Source organism: Phoxinus phoxinus (assembly GCF_949152265.1).
Source record: "Phoxinus phoxinus genome assembly, chromosome: 7".
Taxonomy (NCBI): domain Eukaryota; kingdom Metazoa; phylum Chordata; class Actinopteri; order Cypriniformes; family Leuciscidae; genus Phoxinus; species Phoxinus phoxinus.
In genome coordinates this window covers 15,629,994-15,647,957 of record NC_136882.1, presented here as the reverse complement: position 1 = coordinate 15,647,957, position 17,964 = coordinate 15,629,994, and the positions used below count along the sequence as shown (strand labels likewise).

The 17,964-nt window shown below is 36.8% G+C and overlaps 2 protein-coding genes across 3 annotated transcripts in view; one reads left to right on the top strand and one right to left on the bottom strand.

Annotated features, from left to right (window-relative positions):
• The first annotated feature begins 914 nt into the window (after window positions 1-914).
• dnajb2 (DnaJ heat shock protein family (Hsp40) member B2) lies at window positions 915-10,066 on the top strand. 2 transcript variants are annotated; one of them, XM_079619171.1, is made up of 11 exons: window positions 955-1,230; window positions 1,936-2,022; window positions 2,941-3,050; window positions 3,169-3,222; window positions 3,296-3,412; window positions 4,515-4,607; window positions 4,871-4,988; window positions 5,303-5,373; window positions 6,530-6,787; window positions 9,071-9,135; window positions 9,426-10,066. In XM_079619171.1, exons 2-10 carry the CDS (start codon window positions 1,958-1,960, stop codon window positions 9,097-9,099), a joined length of 915 nt encoding a protein of 304 aa, XP_079475297.1. In that variant the 5' UTR covers window positions 955-1,230; window positions 1,936-1,957; the 3' UTR covers window positions 9,100-9,135; window positions 9,426-10,066. The 2 variants fall into 2 exon arrangements, with proteins under 2 accessions (XP_079475296.1, XP_079475297.1); XM_079619170.1 differs by lacking the exons at window positions 9,071-9,135; window positions 9,426-10,066 and having other exon boundaries at window positions 915-1,230; window positions 6,530-8,724.
• A 238-nt stretch (window positions 10,067-10,304) lies between these two features.
• The window catches only part of ptprna (protein tyrosine phosphatase receptor type Na), a 37,034-nt gene continuing 29,374 nt past the window's right edge, over window positions 10,305-17,964 (bottom strand). Inside the window, exons 13-23 of the mRNA XM_079619169.1 lie at window positions 17,436-17,645; window positions 15,777-15,989; window positions 15,306-15,453; window positions 14,759-14,832; window positions 14,546-14,623; window positions 14,183-14,302; window positions 13,927-14,093; window positions 12,344-12,397; window positions 12,179-12,243; window positions 12,022-12,095; window positions 10,305-11,409 (exon numbers count right to left, since the gene is read on the bottom strand). Coding sequence (XP_079475295.1) covers window positions 11,338-11,409; window positions 12,022-12,095; window positions 12,179-12,243; window positions 12,344-12,397; window positions 13,927-14,093; window positions 14,183-14,302; window positions 14,546-14,623; window positions 14,759-14,832; window positions 15,306-15,453; window positions 15,777-15,989; window positions 17,436-17,645 — 1,275 coding nt within the window. The 3' untranslated portion in view covers window positions 10,305-11,337. The remainder of the gene's footprint in view (window positions 11,410-12,021; window positions 12,096-12,178; window positions 12,244-12,343; window positions 12,398-13,926; window positions 14,094-14,182; window positions 14,303-14,545; window positions 14,624-14,758; window positions 14,833-15,305; window positions 15,454-15,776; window positions 15,990-17,435; window positions 17,646-17,964) is intronic.

The window sequence follows — 17,964 nt, the reverse complement described above, 5'->3', positions numbered from 1 at the left end:
ATAATAATGTAATACTAGCCTATTTATTTATACTTAAACACAAATATTTATTTATAATCTATAATACACAAATAAAAACAATTAAACATTCTGTCAAATAAACACTGTAGGCTACAGTAAAAAAAAAAGTCACATGGGGGAAAGTATAAACATTTTAAGAAGAGCTCATACTAGTTTATAGCTTAGGCTAATTTGTAACTACAACAGCTTGAAACTGCTTGTATCTTTTTGTCATGAACAATTGTTACAGGAGACTCGAAACATTTATAATTTAAAAAAAATAATTGTTTTAAACCAAATACAAAATTAATACCACTCTATACATCTTACAATTAATTAATTAACTAACTAAAAAATAAATAAATAACAATTTACAATAAATGAATCGTTTAAAGCGCTTTGTGAACCGATTCAACAGGTTAATTTAAATTAATCCTCCATCCCTATCCCATCAAATCGAGTTTAGCTAAAGCTAAACCTTTACGTTTTTGTGGTTGCTGAAACGTAGGCCCACCTTTGCAGAAGGATGTGAAATCTAAAGACTGTTTAACATACAAATGGGTAGATTTTTCTTTTTTTCTGTCAGCTGGCCATATCCTTGAAAAACATATATGGCAGGAAAGAAAATATTTCCAATCCCTGGCCACAACCTATGATTTTATTAATACTTTATTTTTATTTTTTTTTACTTTATTATTTTACATTTAGAAATGTTATCCTAAGTCCACTCCATTTATGGTGCGGTCTGTTTTTATGACATTTGTTAAAGTGTGCCTCGTACAATCCGTTAGGTATTTTGAGCCTAATAGGACGCCCTATCTTTGTTTAAACATCTTTATTAATATAGTAGGTCGTTTTTATCGGTACTTTCCACCTCTGTACTACACATGGCTCCAGTGGTGGGCGGGGCCTGTGACGTAAACAAACACAAGCATGTTCTAAACGGCTCAGCTCAGCTGATCGTGACGCACCGCATTCGCAGCAAGAGGGCGAAGGACAGACACATAAATAGAAGTTGGGTATCGGTTACACGCTGAAGTAATGAAGCCCGGTGTGCCAACGGTAAATGGGTGATTCTGACGGAATTCCGTACTCAAGCGTACGTTAAAACAGCGTCAGTTCCTGTGATCAGCGTCTTGGGAGTCGGGACGTACTGTACGGACACCCGAAATATCTCAGTCGTGTTTACAGAAGCACGGCTCCTCCTGGCTGGACATACTTCTAAAAAAGGTAAAAGTTATTCTAATAGGTCGGCCATAATGATTGCAGGATTTCTAAAATGCTGTAAATATGGAGTTGTGTGTGTGTGTGTGTATGTGTGTGTCTGGTGATCAGGCGTGTTTCAGCAGCAGCAGCAGCTGCTGTCAGTGGCCATATGGCCCACACACACATCGCGTTTTAACTTTGGGCTTGAAATAACATCACATTGTGTCCGGTTTCCAGAGAGTTCCAGACATGGGCAGGCCAGACTCCAGGGGAATGCCAGTCTATATTCAGTCTCCTTATCCAAATCCAGCAGTTTCTGATAAACTGTCATCTTCAGCAACAGTTCATTGATCTGTTGTCATTCATAACACCATGCGAGCAAAAAAAAAAAAGAAGAAAAAAAGTCCAGTAGAAAACCTACCCAAAGTTCTGCCATTAAAGTGGCTATAATTTTAAAGTTGTTCAAATAAAACCTTAACAATTATGTGATACGTTAAAATTATGGCTAAACCACATTGCTGTGTCAAAAACACAGGGTATGACCATCTATGTACTGTAGATCAGTGGGTATGACCCAAGTTTTTACTGCATGTTTGATGTCATGGCATTTGATTTGTATGATCACAGATGCCTAATTGTGTGAACATGACTGTAACTGACATTCAGGGTTTCAGAAACACACATTCTGATGATTTTTAATGAGGTCATTTATTACTGTTTGAGTAACAGGTGCACTACACTGAAGGCCGCAATGGTGGATTACTATGATGTTCTGGGAGTGTCGCGAAATTCTTCTCCAGATGACATCAAGAAAGCGTAAGTTAAAAATGCCTTCACTTATCAGTAGCTTGCAGTATGGGATGGCCTTGGTATTGTTGCTATTGTATGTTTTTAAATTAGTCTCTTAACAAATGAAGATTCAAGTAATTTTGAGACAGTTTACCTACATAAAAGTATCCATCAACCACAGTGCTTTGACTACCATTCAAAAGTTTGGGGTTGGTAAGATTTTTTTAATGTTTTTGAAAAGTCTCTTATGCTAAGCAAGTCTGCATTTATTAGATCTAAAATTGTAATATTGTGAAAGATTATTACAGTTATAAGTATATGTTTTATATTTAAATATATTTAAAAATATAATTTATTCCTGTGACGCAAAGCTGATTTTTCATTACTCCAGTCTTCAGTGTCACGTGATCCTTCAGAAATCATTCTAACATGATGATTTGCTGTTCAGTTGTGCTGTTTAATATTTTTTCCTCAAGATTCTTTTGGTGAATAGAAAGTAAAAAAAAAAATCTTAATGATCCCAACCTTTTGAATGGTAGTTTTGAATATATTACATCCATAAGAAGTTCATAAACATCTTAATGTCATGACATCTTATTCTGCCTGTTTGCTGTGGTCTGTTACTCCAACTATTTGAGATATGCTAATATATTTTGTAAAGCCACACTAACAGAATGACTAAATGGATTTACAGTTTTTCTAGTTGTAAACTAATGGAAGTATCCGTTTTCTGATTTCCCTTCAAATGAAGGACACTGATCAAGCTGATATGCCTGAATAAAAAAAAAGTCAATTCACACGGGTCATTTTAAAAGATTTAAACTGTTTTTTAACTTACCTTAGTTCAATAATATCACTGATATGTCAGTCTAGTGCAATCTTAAAATGCCAGTCAAGCTAAGTTTACTTAACTGTTTATTTATGTGTGTGTGTGTGTGTATACAGTTACAGGAAACAGGCTCTCCGGTGGCATCCTGACAAAAACCCAGACAACAAGGAAGAGGCAGAGAAAAAATTCAAGGAGATAGCAGAAGCCTATGAAGTTCTTTCAGACAGTAGGACACTGGGAATTTTAACTCTACAGCAATGTTATAAATGGTTAAATCACTTGTTAGGAAAGGGTTAGGTTACTTAGGGTGTTACATTTCACTGTTGTTTTTTCTCATTTCCAAGAAAGCAAACGAGATGCGTACGACAGATACGGTAGATCGGACGTGCCAAGCTCAGGTGAGGAGAACTTTACACCGCTTGACACTCTCTTATTGTTACATGTGCTTACGTGAGCTCTTCTGTTGTATAGACTCTGGTGGTTCTTCGTTTCCTGATGACTTCCCAGGATTCTCCTTCACATTCCGCAACCCAGATGAGGTGTTTCGAGAGTTCTTCGGAGGGCAGGACCCATTCGCTGACTTCTTTGGTGGGTTCTCAGGGAGTTAAGGCCCATTTACATTCACAACAAGGACTATAACGATAAAGATACAGTTCTAAAAATAGTTTGAAGTGTAAAAGGATAGCAGAGTCCACACAGCAACTATAACAGTAATGGCACAGAGAAACAATATCGTTTGGAATCACTTTCAGAATAAATTTGTCCAGCTGATGAATGACAAAAAATTGTCAGAATAAATTTGTCCTGCTGATGAATGATAAAAACATTGTCAGCCAATCACAATCCATCCTGCTTTAAAGAGCTTAAGCATTTAAAGCAAACGACGACAAAACTGCAGCGCGGCGCACTTAAAAGAATCAGAACAATATCGTCCTATGGTGTGGATGCTAAAATAGTTATTGTTATAGTTATTGTTCTTGGTGTGAACTGCCTTTAGACTGTAAATATGCTGATCTTGAATTTTGCTTGGATACCAGTGCAATCTCTGTCTGAATTTCCCTTATAGTAGTGGTTCTCAGCCAGGGGCCCACTAGGGGGTCTCGGCAAACTTGCAGGGAAATGTTGTAAAATTAGTTATATTAAAGAGATAGTTCACCCAAATATTTTTTTAAATTCTGTCATTATTGACTCCCCTTTTAAGTTGTTCCAAACCTTTATGAATTTATTTCTTCTGCTGAACACAAAGTAAGATATTTTGAAGAATGTCGGTAACCAAACAGTTGATGAACCCCATTGACTTCCATAGTATGGAGAAAAAATACTATGAAAGTCAATGGGGTTCATCAACTGTTTGGTTACCAACATTCTTCAAAATATCTTACTTTGTGTTCAGCAGAAGAAATAAATTCATACAGGTTTGAACTATCCCTTTAATGCTAAAATCTAAAAATAAAAATGTACAACATTAAACTGACATCATACTTTTGAGTCTGTTTGTATTAGTTACAATAGATGTACAGTACTGCATAGAGTTGCATATCAGCTTCTATAAAAGGGCCCTCGAATAAAGTCTCAGACAAAGGGCTCTCTGAGTCAAAAAGGTTGAGAACCACTGCCTCTCAGACTCATCGTATTCTCCCTGAACTTACCCTCCTAAGCCCTCTCGCATTTTTCTACACTTTCCCGCTAGATGATTTCCCGTTTGGTGGAATGCACAGTGGGTTTCACAGCTCCTCCTCCAGGCTTGGGCCCAGTCGCTTCTTCTCCTTCCCCTCAGCAAATGGTTGGTTTTTAAATATGCTTCGTGCTCTTTTTGTGCATATATTGTTGTATGTTTGTTGCGTATGTTGTCAGTCTCTAAGATTAATACTTATTTTAGGTGAACGTTGCTGAATATGTATTGATAACATTGATGACAATTTGGTGAAAAACGATTATTTTGTAGATTAGGACCATGGTATGTTGATATGTTAATAAAGTCACTTTATGATAATTGTTTTTTTCTTTCAAATCCTTAAGAGCTGAATTATTATTTTTGATCAACAGCTGACTTTACCTCCTTCTCCTCTTCAATGGGTGGGATGGGCAGCATGGGAGGGGCAAACTTCAAGTCTGTTTCTACTTCCACCCGTATTGTCAATGGAAAACGTGTCTCCACAAAAAAGTCAGTTTGCTTCTCTTTAAACTGATTTTGTCTGCTGTTATCCTTGTTCCATATGTGGTACAATTTAACAATGCAACCTGCTTTGTTTATTTGAAATCAGTGATGTATGACAGTGCATCTGGCAGATTAAACAAAAAAGACAGTTTTTGTCTACATGAGTAATTAAAATGCAATTGATGTAGAATAGTAAAAGAGGGTTTATACTTTGCCATAATGTGAAGGTCTGATTTACAGACAGTCACAGGAATTTCATTTTGTTTGCATATTTCCCTTTTCTTTTCTTTTTTTTATAAACATTACATTTCTTCCCTCAGGGTCAGAGAAAATGGCCAGGAGAGAACAGAGGTTGAGGAGGATGGGGTTCTGAAAACTGTCCTCATCAATGGTAATTATTTTTTGCTATCATTTAATATTATTGGACTGAGCCAATATTCTATACTCTCTATACTTAATGTGCATGTAAAAATTCACCTTATCAACTTGCAGACTCCGGATAAGACTCAGGACTGCCTGGGAAAGTAGATGTGTTTGCTGTCTTAATACACATACTCTACCATTAAAACATGTGGGGTCAATAAGATTTTGTTTTAAAGAAATTTGTACTTTTATGGAGTACTTTTATACCATGGATGTATTAAATTGATCAAAAGTAACAGTAAAAACGGTTTTAATGTTACAAAAGATTTCTATTTCAAATAAATGTTATTTTTTTAAAACTTTCTATTAATCATGAAGAAATGTATCATGTTTCCACAAAAATATTAAGCATATTAATATTATACAACTGTTTTCAACATTGATAATAATCAGAAATGTTTCTTGCACAGCAAATCAGACTTTTAGAATGATTTCTGAAGGATCACGTGACACTGAAGACTGGAGTAATTATGTTGAAAATGAATCTTTGCCATCACAGGAATAAATTACATTTGAAAATATATTAAAATAGAAAACAGTTCTTTAAATTTGTTAAAATATTTCACAATATTACTGTGTTTTATGGTATTTTTGATCAAATAAATGCAGCCTTGGTAAATATGAGACTTTTTAATGTTCAAAAACATTAAAAAAAAAGAAAATCTTACAGACCTCAAACATTTGAATATTAGTGTATGTGCAAGTCATAACCATTTGGCCTAGTTATAAAAGTGGAAACCTAGCATATTGTAGAAAAAAGGCTTTTATGCTGTTTATAATACATAATAATATATAATTGTTCTTAGCTCAACAGTCTTGTGTTCTGGTGCTTAAACATCATTTTCAGTACGTCTTTATCCTATTTAATTTAAAACTTTAATGGAGTCACATTGCTTTATTGGAGTCAGATAAATAATTAAAACAATAATACCACATATTCCTTCAACTGTTTATTATTTCACAAATATTGGCTCAAAACCTCAGCTTAGGCTTGCAGGTAGATTTAGCAAACTCATTAAATTTTACGGCAGCTTCTTGTATTTCCATATATGCAAATTCCTAATTTCCGTGTTGAGGAGTTGCTGTAGAAGTGGTCTGACATTCAGCTGTGTTTATGTGTCCAGGTGTGGAGGATGAGATGGCTTTAGCTCTGGAACTGAGTCGTAGAGAGCAGTCCAGTCAGCCTCCCAGACAATCCCAACAGCCACTGCTCCACCCCCCCAACAACAGCTCCCCAAACCCCGCCTTACGGTCCTTCAGCGCCGCCCCGTTCTACCACTGCCCCGATGCCAGTGAAGACGAGGACGAAGACCTCCAGATGGCGCTGGCCTACAGCTTGTCGGAGATGGAGGCCCAGCAGCGGGCAGAGGACGTGATCTCAGGTGCTGGGGGAGGGAGGGGGAGGCAACCAGGTGATGGGAATGGGAAGGGAGCCGCTCAAAAAAACAAATACGAGAGAGAAGTGACGGATGATTCAGACCAAAGCACCCCCTCGTCTCCAGAAGACAGACTAACAGAACAGGGTCTAGATACGGGTTCAGAAAGTTTGCCTCCAGAGAGTGTTAGAGAGGATAAAGAGAATGATAAAATGGCGGCCAATGGGAATAATGTGGTAAAGAAGAAAAGAAAGTGTCAGTGTGTGGTCTGTTAGTAAGACTGTGGAGAATAATCATGCTTGTGTGTGAAATCAGGAGTGTTAACCTTACGTTCTCTGTTTTGTTTTGTTTTTTATCCTTAAGTTTTAGACTGTGCTTTAACAGTTTTGTCTCTTGTGGCTTTGCTGATGGCATTGCACAAAAATGAGTGTTGAATATGTATTTTCTTGCCTTGAGGAATGAATAATACTACACAAAGACAGGACATTTTATACAGTAGGAAGTTTTTAGGTACTGTATGCAATATTTTAGAATGTCATTTATTCCTGACAGATATCACTGAAAAAGGTGTCTTGAGATATCCTTTGCCAGCCAATCAGTATAAACAGTAAAAATAGTCAAGTCGCTTTCTTAGTCGATCAGAAACACTCTGCCTGTGAATCTTTTGGATTGCTGGCATCAGGTTGACTGACATGTCTTTGGAGGGTGCGTTTTTGGGATATTGGAGAGTAGGCATATGGTTAGCAAACGTTAGCATAATGGCTAACCAACATAATCCAGTATTCGCATTCGTTTTTAGTGCCAAACAAAGATAAATGCTCTATACTTGCATTCTTAACCTCAAAATAACTTAAAATAATCAGCCAAAAATCAAGACATTTCATTTAAAAAATAAAGAAAAGCTCTAAAATGCGTTATCGGATAAAAATTGCGTGAGTAATTTTGTTTTTAAAAAACTTATTCTTCATTCTTAACCAGTAAATTCTGAAAAACTATAAAAGTTATGGGACCTTCAGATGTTGTTGTGGACAAAGGGGGGAGAACCACAGATCTAAACAAATTGAGTAGCTTTTCTGAGTATCGCGGAGCATTTTAATAGCTATCTTGCTGATTAGTTGGTATCCCATTCCCAATGAACGCTCCATTGATTCTTCCAGCAGTGAAGTGCTCCATTTCATCAGTGTTTGCTATTGTTCCTTCTAGAAAGGAGATTCTCTGACTCTAGTCTGGGTGCTTTGTGAATTTTTTTACGGTGCATTTGTCATTCCTTCAGAGGTACCTGTTGAATGTAAAGGGGACTTTTTTGTAGATGGGGAAATTTTGCACAAAGACTTAAAGATAATCTGCCTCCGAGGGCTAATGTGTAGTGATTAGCACTCATGCGTTACAGACAGACATGTAAGGGAATGTAGATCCAAAATGATCTCAGTTTATCAGAATGTGCCAAATAACTGACTGACAATGTCTCTCATTAGTTTTATACGCATCAGAATTATTCAGTTTTGATATTTTGTTTGTGCATTTTATTTAGCAATGGCTATTGTTGCCATTGCTATATTTCACATGCCTGTTTGTGTTTAAGTTAGCCAGAGCACATACTTTTTTTTTCTTTTCTTTTTTTACATGCTTGTGCAGTTTGTTTCATAACTATAAGCTTTGTGATATAAAATGAACGAAACGTCAATAAATGAACACTAAAAAAAAAGCACAAAAAGTTTGAATGTGATGCTATGTGAATATTAATTAAAAAATATTTTGTGTACCATGTAAATTGCAAAGAGGGAACAAAGTAATTCACACAGTAACTAATATTCACATTTGAAAATGTTATGCGAGACAACATTGCTATCTCAGAACAAGAGTATCCTAATTCATATTCAGCACTCAGTCATTGTTAACATGATGTTGTTGGTAATATGAAGAACAATAAACTGTATTAAACCAGCTCTGCTCATAAGAATTCATTTTTAAATTTTCAGCATAAGTAGGTTTGATAGACTGCTCATTTTTCTCCATGATTTTTCTCCAGTTTACCTTGATATAAATGGACAGCAGCTCTTTATTTATTTTTTTACAGCTGAAAGGCCGTACGTTGTATTAGGTTGAATACATTTTATTTTTCTTAATGATACACTGTTCACCTAAAAGCGTGTAATTCAGTGTGACTGTTGTCATTACCGGCACTTTCCTATTAATGGGTTGCATTTGTAAACCTCATTTGCATTTACTATGTTAATGATTTTGTTTTTCCTGGGCTTTTTACCTGACTCATTCTCCCTGCCGTTACAGAGTCCGACTTCCAGGCCTTCACAGGCTGACCTGTGGCGCTGTGACCCCCCCTCTTACCCCCAGAGGTAAAACGTAGTGTTGTAGACTTCTCTGTACATGACTGAGAACTTAGTTTTTAGATCTTCTCCCCACTCATAGTTAATGAACATGTATTTGTGTAATCGCCTGAGAGTGTGCTGCTCCTGCTGCAGATCAAGCAGGAAAATATAGAATTTCTGCATAGAAACTTAAGTACACTCAAAATTGCATTGTTATTAGTCTCAGTCTCATTAGTCTGTGTAGTTTAAATTGACCAAACAAAACACAGGATTGTGAGGCAACACTAATACTGAATTCATCCGTCTGCTCTTAACAGGTGAAGCATTTCCCGGCTCCCCCTCTCTCTCTCTCTCTCCCCCTCTCTCTCCCTCTCTCCCCCTCTCTCTCCCCCTCTCTCTCTCTCTCTCTCTCTCTCTCTCTCTCTCTCTCTCTCTCTCTCTCTCTCTCATTCTCTCTCTCTCTCTCTTTCTCTCTTTCTGCCTGCCTGGCTCACCTGCTGCTCAGACCCTTTTCAAAGTTTTATTTGAAAAAAAATCCCAGGCAACACTACATAAAGGTCAATAATGTACGTGCTAAGTATGTATGTGTGTTAATGTGAGCCTTGGAGAGGGAGTACTGGATTACTTTTTATATATAAATTATATTTATGGCCTGCACTGATTAAATACGCGAGCTCGTGTACAAATGTCTTGAGGACAAAATTATTATTTCACATTTTTAATAATGAATGATTCAAACCTGCAATGAATGTATAGTTGCACTTGAAATGCTATATTTGAGAATTCTTCATAACTAATGAATTGTTTATTATTTATTCTGAAAGGTTTAATGTGTATTAATTAAAATATCTGCATTTCATTACTCATTATTCTGTAGTTTTGTTTTTATACGCTACTGTTCAAACGGTTGGGATCTGTAGGATTTTTCAAATGTTTTTGAATGAAGACTCTTCTGCTCACCAAGGCTGTATTTATTTGGTCAAAAATACAGTAAAAACAGCATTGTTATGAAATATTACAATTTAAAATACCTTTTCTAGTTTAATATATTCTAGTCATTTATTTGTGTGATGGCAAAGCTGAATTTTCAAAGTCATTGTTGATTTGATGCTCAAGAGACATTTCTTATTATTATTGAAAACATTGTCTTTTTGTGGAAACCGTGATCATTTTTTTTCAGGAATCTTCGATGAATAGAAAGTTAAAAAGAACAGCATTTATTTAAGATAGACATTTTAAATGTCTTATAAAAAATTCAGACATACAAGGATACAAATTTTTTTTTGCTGTGATTTAAAGGTGAAATGTGTAATTTCAGTGCCAAAAATAATAACTAGGTTTGATTATATGACTTAGGTTTGGTCTTAACTACACAGTCTACAGGAAAAAGCCGCTTTCTACATTGAAAGCCATTTATATTTTGTTTAATAAATTGCAGAGTTCAGTCTGCATGATCATAATGAAAGAAAAAGCCACACACACACATCAAGGAGTGCTGCTACACAGATTCACATTTAATTCAGAACCATTTAAAAATTATAGTCATATATTTCTCTGTTTTTTTTTAAATAATTTTCTAATTATTTGCTACAGGAATAGACAAACCAAGCTCTCCATGAATTATTCACAGTGATCATCACACGACATAAAGGCTGCACTAGACATTAAGGATGTGAAAGCACTGAATGTTTGTGAGAGATTTGACAGGAACCGTAAGATATTCCACTGAAACAAACCACTCTTGGGTTCAGACGTAAGTCGTGACTGTGCATATATGTTCTCATGTTTGACTGCATGAGACATGGTGGGTTCTTCTGTCTTTTTTACATTTGATACATGGATTGCATTTTTGGCCATACCATGATCAAGAAAGCATTTTAAGAAAAACAAAATGTAAAGATTCCGCATTTTCAACATCAAACATTATATGTATATATATATTTATAAAAAAGACATGTTACTGTCAATGTTCAGAAATTAGGTCACTTTAAATCACTTTCTTATGCTTGTGTGGAACGCAGATGTCTCTTAAAACCACTGTTTCTCCCTGAAACTCAATTAGGACTGAAGAATTTGGCCCCTGTAAAGTGTTTCCAGCATACAGAAAAGCGTTCATAGTCTTTTATAGTGTGACAATATTCATTTTCCGACTTTTGAAAGTGAGTGAGGTGCGTGAAAAGAGGTGAGTACAAGTCGAAAGGATGTAATAGGGACACAGTGGGATGTGGCTCACTGAGGGAGGGCTTTCAGAATGGCATTGACCTCTTCTGCCACAGCTGTCAGGGCGAACTCAAACTGGTCCTGAAGAAACAGTCAAGCTTAGTGCGTAAATACACAATAACACAAGAAAGCTTGTTTCTGACTAAAAAAGGTAATTGCGAGTTTATATCCTGCAATTCTGACTTTATTTCTTGCAATTCCAAATTTATAAACTCTTAGATATAAACTCAGAGTTGTGAGATATAAAATCAGAATTGCACGATGTAAACTCGGAATTACAAGAAAAAGTCAGAATTACTAGATGTCAACTCGCAGTTGTGAGAGAAAAAAAGGCAATATTAGTAATAGTTATATATCTTGCAATTCTAACTTTATTTCTTGCAATTCCGAGTTTATAAACTCGCATTTCTGAATTTTCTTATGGAAACTGCGATTTTAGATATAAAATCGGAAATGCGAGTTTGCCAGAGAAAGTCCGAATTGCAAGAAACAAAGAATTTCAAGATATAAACTCATTACAAGAAAAAGTCTGAATTGTGAGATAAACTTGCAGATGCGAGGGAAAAAAAGCCTGAATTATGAGATAAAAAGTCGCTATTACCTTTTTTATTTTTTATTGCGTCGCTGAAACAAGCTTCCATACTAGCATGCACCATCACATGCCGAAATCATCGAAAAGCATTTTATACATACCTTAGTGCGTACCATACTTGGTCTCTGGTCACGAATATGCTCCAGTGTGGCGGCAATGTCAATCTCCTTCACACCTAAAACAGACAAACAACCCGTGAGCAATGGCATACAAGGCGCACTTAAATAAAACGGCTAGATGGAGTAATGAGGCTCTTACCTTTCGCCATGCGGTTAAGTACCATGTCAATAAGAATGTAGGTGCCGGTTCTACCAGTACCATTGCTGTTCGAAACAGGAAACCATTTTAATTTAAATCATTCATGTTCCATGAAAGAAATTCATAGCCCATATTGTAAGCCTGAGACACATTGTAGCCGTTTACCTGCAGTGCACAATGATTGGGCATGAGCGTCCTCTGTAGCACTTGTTTACTTTTCTGGAAAAAAATGGGGAAAAATAGATGCATAATGCAAGAATAGAAAGGTTGGGGGTGAAGAAGCGAGAAAGCATGTCATAATGAGCATAACTGTCAATTTGTCAAACCCTACGATTCATTATTCTGGCGACAAAGAGGAATTTAAGGATGCATGATGCCGGGGAAGGAAAGGGGGAGAGAGGAGATGGAGCCTCACTCCTGCTGCACTCACACCTACCAATGATCATTTTTGTGACTATGCAACTGGACCCAGACTACTAGCTGCAAATCACAAAAATGACACTGGGAGGTGTGCTACGTCCAGGGACCCACCGATCTCCATCAGAGACCGAGAGAGTGACGGAAGGAGGAGAGAAAGACGGGGGTGACGCAGGGCCCGTGGCAGGATGAAGTCCGAAGTGCAAATGCATTCAAGGGAGAGGAACTGTGGAGGGGAACTGGGGCTTCAAGGTAAAGAAAACATCCACAGGTAATTAGGGAATCCCAAGTGTGAAGCAGATCCTTGTGTTAGGGTGAGGAAAAACAGTAGGGAAAGTATTTGCAATGAGACGACAAGATGTGGATGAAAAACTTGTGTGTGTGTTTTAGTCTAATGTAAAGAGTTTATTAGATGAACACATTTGAGCTCACACTATCAACAAGAATGTCTTTTTTAATATTATATTAAATATACTATTGAATATTATATGTACTCATTACGTTTACGCATTAACAATAGGGTTTAATTTGATAACATTAGTGTACATTAATTAACATGAAATAACACTATTAGACACTTCTAAAGCATGTATTAGTCTATGATGTTAATTAAAACATTTACTAATGCATTAATAAAATCAAAAGGTTTATCTGTTAATATTCTTTAATATACCTAAGATAACATGAACTAACGAACTTGATTTTTATTAACTAACATTAATAAATATGAAGACATACTTTAGCAAATGTATTGCTCATAGTTAGTTAATGTTTGTTAATGTATAATCTAATGGGATCTTAATATAAAGTGTTACAAAGTACATTTATTTGTTATGTTTTTGGCTATTGTTATTATAGTGAACAAATCTTCAGTTAAAATGGTCGCAGGCACAAAGGCCTTTAATTTAACCGAGTGCTCACTAAAAATCACCAAACTCCTAAATCATTTCTTATTTTCAATTCGGATGTGACCTAGTGGAGATGTTGTGTACACTGTAATCAGTTTCCGTCATTTACCAATTTTAAGACCGGTTGCAAACTTGAGGTCGTGCGAATTTATCATTTTGTTCTCTATGAGAACGTATTAAGCTCAAGGGAGGCAAAAAGGACGCTGCCTTCCTCCATCCGAACCTTATTACACTGATGTTGCTATTGGACAGTATTACTCGGAAAATTATTTCCACACTATTATCTTTTGTAATATCTTTGAGGAGCTGCTACCTCGCTTGAGAAAACACCTGATGTGTGTGTGTGTGTGTGATCTGTTTGTAGTCCTATCTCAATAGGAGTTGATTTATTCTCAGCAGGAAGGTGTTCGGTTTCGGCAGTACCTGCGGAAGTCCAGCAGGGGGCGTGTGGAGGTGGGAATGCCTTGCGCAGGCCAGCTCAGCAAGTGGAACTGGGTCAGGGTGCGGGTCTCTTGAGTCTGGACGTTCTTCAGGTAGAAACTACGAACCAAGAAGTCTTTACACCAGATGTGTTCAGACACAAGATTCACCTGAGACGTACAGGGGGAAAAAATGGGTGGTACTGTACATACTAAAAGCATAAGGTTCATAAAGGTTCATGAATCTTAATGTTTCTCACCTCGTAGATGTTGTATAAAGACGATCCCTCATCAGGCCAGTAACGTTCACATTGTTTTTCTCCATCCTCCACTAAAGCGGTCATCATCACTATTACAGTACAGCCATTTTCCCATACCATCTAACATACGCACCAAAACAGTGTCAGCACACAACGAATAATATAGGAGATGCATTTTAATACCATGCTCTATTATTTATTTTACAGCCATTTAGTCATTTAGATTTGTGATCATCCTTTACCTTGTAATCATATATACTGTGTATATATATATATATATATATTTAAAACAATTTTATATTCCAATATTTGTTCAGTCTAAATCTTAAAATGTTATCATTACACTCAACATGTGTAACTTACCTGCCAGAAATCAGCAATAGTGTGTGGTAAAGGTCCTTGAGTTGCGATATAAGCAGGTAAACGTGGATCATGATCAATCTATGGGTAAAGACAGAAAAATTAAGAGTCTTTCCTGTGACATGATCATATTTACCTGTTTTATAGAGATAATGTGTTTTTCTACCAGTATTTACTTATCCAGTATATACAGTATATTTATACGTTGCTTCTTACTATAGTGCTGGCATTTATGTAGTCCTCTTTGGAGGGGTTGACCTCTGCCTTTAGTTTCACTCTCGAATGGTCATCTAAAACAGAGTTTTTTAATTAAACATACTAAATATTGAAAAAAATAAAAACTCATTTTGGTAAACCTTTATTTGTATTCCAGTTATATGATATGACGCCTTTCCTACTATTGTAAAATATTGTTTTTGCTCACCGTCTCTTATGCTCACCAATACTGCATTTATTTGATTAAAGATACAGTAAAAACAGTAATACTGTTAAATATTATTACGGTTTAAAATTACTCTTTTCCATTTGAATATATTTTCAAATGTGATTTATTCCTGTGATGGCAAAGCTGAGTTTTCAGCATCATTACTCCACTCTTCAGTGTCACATGATCCTTCTTAAATCATTTTAAATGTCTCACTTTTTCATCAATTTGACGTGCCAACCATTGCTGAATAAAACGACTAATCTTACTGACGTTTGAACGGTAGTGTGCAGCATATGAATGAGATCACTGAAATAAGTGTTGGCGCATTGCTCTTACAGGGCACAAAGTCAGGATAGCGGTTCTTCTCCATGTTGCTCTCACACTGGGCGATAGAGACGGAGCTCGGCTCAGCCTGGTACGAACACAGAGCCTCCCACTCTTTCTGCAAACGGTCCTTATTCTTCAGATGGTCCTCCATATATGCCTGAACACCACAAATGAACTTCAAGCATTTCACTGTCTGCTTATAAAAGACTAATTTGTTTAATAATAATAAAAAAAGAGTCAGGACACAGCTTAAACCTCAGAGCTGACCATATAGCTACAATAAGACATGAAGATATAAAACCCTGTAATAGTTCTCCTTCTTACCTTTAATTTACTGCAATTTTGTGCATGTTTAAACACAGACTCAGCTTGTGCAAGCAGGTACTGCGACCTATTTACGTATATGTGCAATAATTCCTGTTCATTCGAGTATGATTCTTAGCAGAGTAAAGTCTGAAATATAATGTTGTGGCTCTGTACCAGTATCATGTGTCCTGTGGAGATGTCCATGTTGGACTGTGCAGGCTCTTCGCTCCAGGACGGTGTGCTGCTGTGAGAGCTGGGACTGTGCTGCGGCCCATCGCTGAACTGAGACGACACGCTGCTGACTCGAGATGTGTCGGTCCCCCGCCGCCCGCCTGCCTCCGGACGGGTGAACGATGATTTGGCTGCCATGTGCTGGCGACACAGCTCCTGAGAGATGCAGGGAAACCTTATCACTACTGACTGAGCATTGATATTTCAAATGACATTTTTTCAGATCAATAATCATCACTGTACAATTACCACTATCTCTAATAGCCAAGGCCAGCGTCGAATGAATTTAAATGCAATTACAGTGCTGATTATATGCCAGTTACACCTGATTAGCGTTTGCTTTAGTCATCCTAAAAATGCCACTTAATAGTCCCAAGGACATCTTTTAAACTTCTTGATATAAGGGGAAAAGATATTATACACTGGTAGAGATTTTGCACTATCGTCTCTATCGGGGTTACGCTCACGTGACGCTGCTGTGCTGAAAGCTTATCATTTGCATGCGTTTTTAAGCATTGCGTTTTAAAAGCGTGTGTTTTTACACCGTTGAAGCAACAGAGAACTCATTTCGCTATAGAGTTCTTTTTGCCGCCTAATTGGGCTTAAGCGGTTAAATACACTTATGTTTCTTTGCAGGTAAACAGTCGTTTATGTCTTAAGCGAACTTCAACAGTTGAGAAAGAAAACGTATTCTGGATCCGTGCAGTCAGTCTTAAAGTGACAGCAGCCTAATATCCCTGCATGTCATTCATGTCGATCAAACAACAAAAGAAAATCTCTCGCTGCTCTTCACTCAAGCACTTATGTAACTTTAATAAGAATAAGTGTATATATAATTTACACAGTGAAGACTATGCAGGTTTTTTTTTTTATTCATTTCATTACATTGCTTGAATTTTTTCAGGTAGGTCTATTTCAGTTGTCTTTGTTCTATTGTAGTATGCTTGCAATTCATTTCTTTGTTCTTTTTTCATCAATGTTAACTTGTCTTCAGTAAGCTTTTCTTTTTTTTGTACTTAGACTAGTATTAGTTTTTAGTGATATTGAAAATAGTGACAAGAATTATGGAAAAAAAAATTGATATCATAAAAACCTTATTTAAAAACAAAAATAAATACATTGTGATATTTATAATTATCATGAAATAAAAGTACTTATGTCGTAATATAAGATTTTGGTCATATCACTCACCCCTACTTCTATACAATTGTATATATAAAGAATCTTTAAAAAATGTATCATGGTTTCCACAAAAAACATTAAGCAGCAAAACTGTTTTCAACATTGATAATAATAAGAAATGTTTTTGAGTATCAAATTAGCATATTAGAATGATTTCTGAAGGATCATGTGACACTGAAGACTGGAGGAATGATGCTGAAAATTCAGCTTTACATCACAAAATTAAATTTTAAAATATATTAAAATAGAAGACAATACTGTTTTGAAATGAATGAAATGAAATGCCTTTTTATTGTCACTATACACATGTACAATGAGATTTAAAGATTTTATGGCAATATATATAAAAAATGTAAACATCCTTCTCAGAAGCATTTGCCTTTGAGTTGAAGCTTGTGTGTGTTTAACAGTGTGGGCTACCTGGTAATCAAAGTGGGTTTCCACACCAGCTTCTGGTCCCAGACCCAATTTGCCAGAGGCTAACTGACGGGCGTGGTGACGGAGACAGGCGACCGCCAGGGCGACGATCAGCACCGTGCCCACACACGCCATGGCCACCATTGTGAGGATGACACCGCGCGACCCCTCCCCTACCCGTGTGGCCTGGGGCAAGCCACGCCCCTCGCTCCTCTGTGATGAGGGAGAGAAAAATAAACAAACGTGAGTGAACATAATGCAAAGAGGGCGATGGCACAGAAAAACGACATGAAAATAAAAGCATTTCAGACATCCCAAGGAGCAAGTGAGGAAGGTGCGGCGTTCGTGTGCCTTCTCTGGCACAAAACTGTGTCTCTCGTCCCCTCTTTTGTCTCTCTCTCTGTTTGTGTAAACAAGTCGGATGTCATCATCGACTACTAATTACCCTGGCAACCCAGGCACACGCGCGCAGCCACGTGCCACCCTGAAATAATTAGACAAAGTCACTGACCCGCCCGCCCCACTGAATAAT

Bases quoted from the DNA above. Each gene is read 5' to 3' on its own strand.
- dnajb2 (XM_079619170.1), top strand. From the start codon at position 1,958: ATGGTGGATTACTATGATGTTCTGGGAGTGTCGCGAAATTCTTCTCCA. The intron at 3,413-4,514 runs GTGGGTTCTCAG...CTTTCCCGCTAG, and splicing joins CCCATTCGCTGACTTCTTTG to ATGATTTCCCGTTTGGTGGA. The intron at 5,374-6,529 runs GTAATTATTTTT...TTATGTGTCCAG, and splicing joins GAAAACTGTCCTCATCAATG to GTGTGGAGGATGAGATGGCT.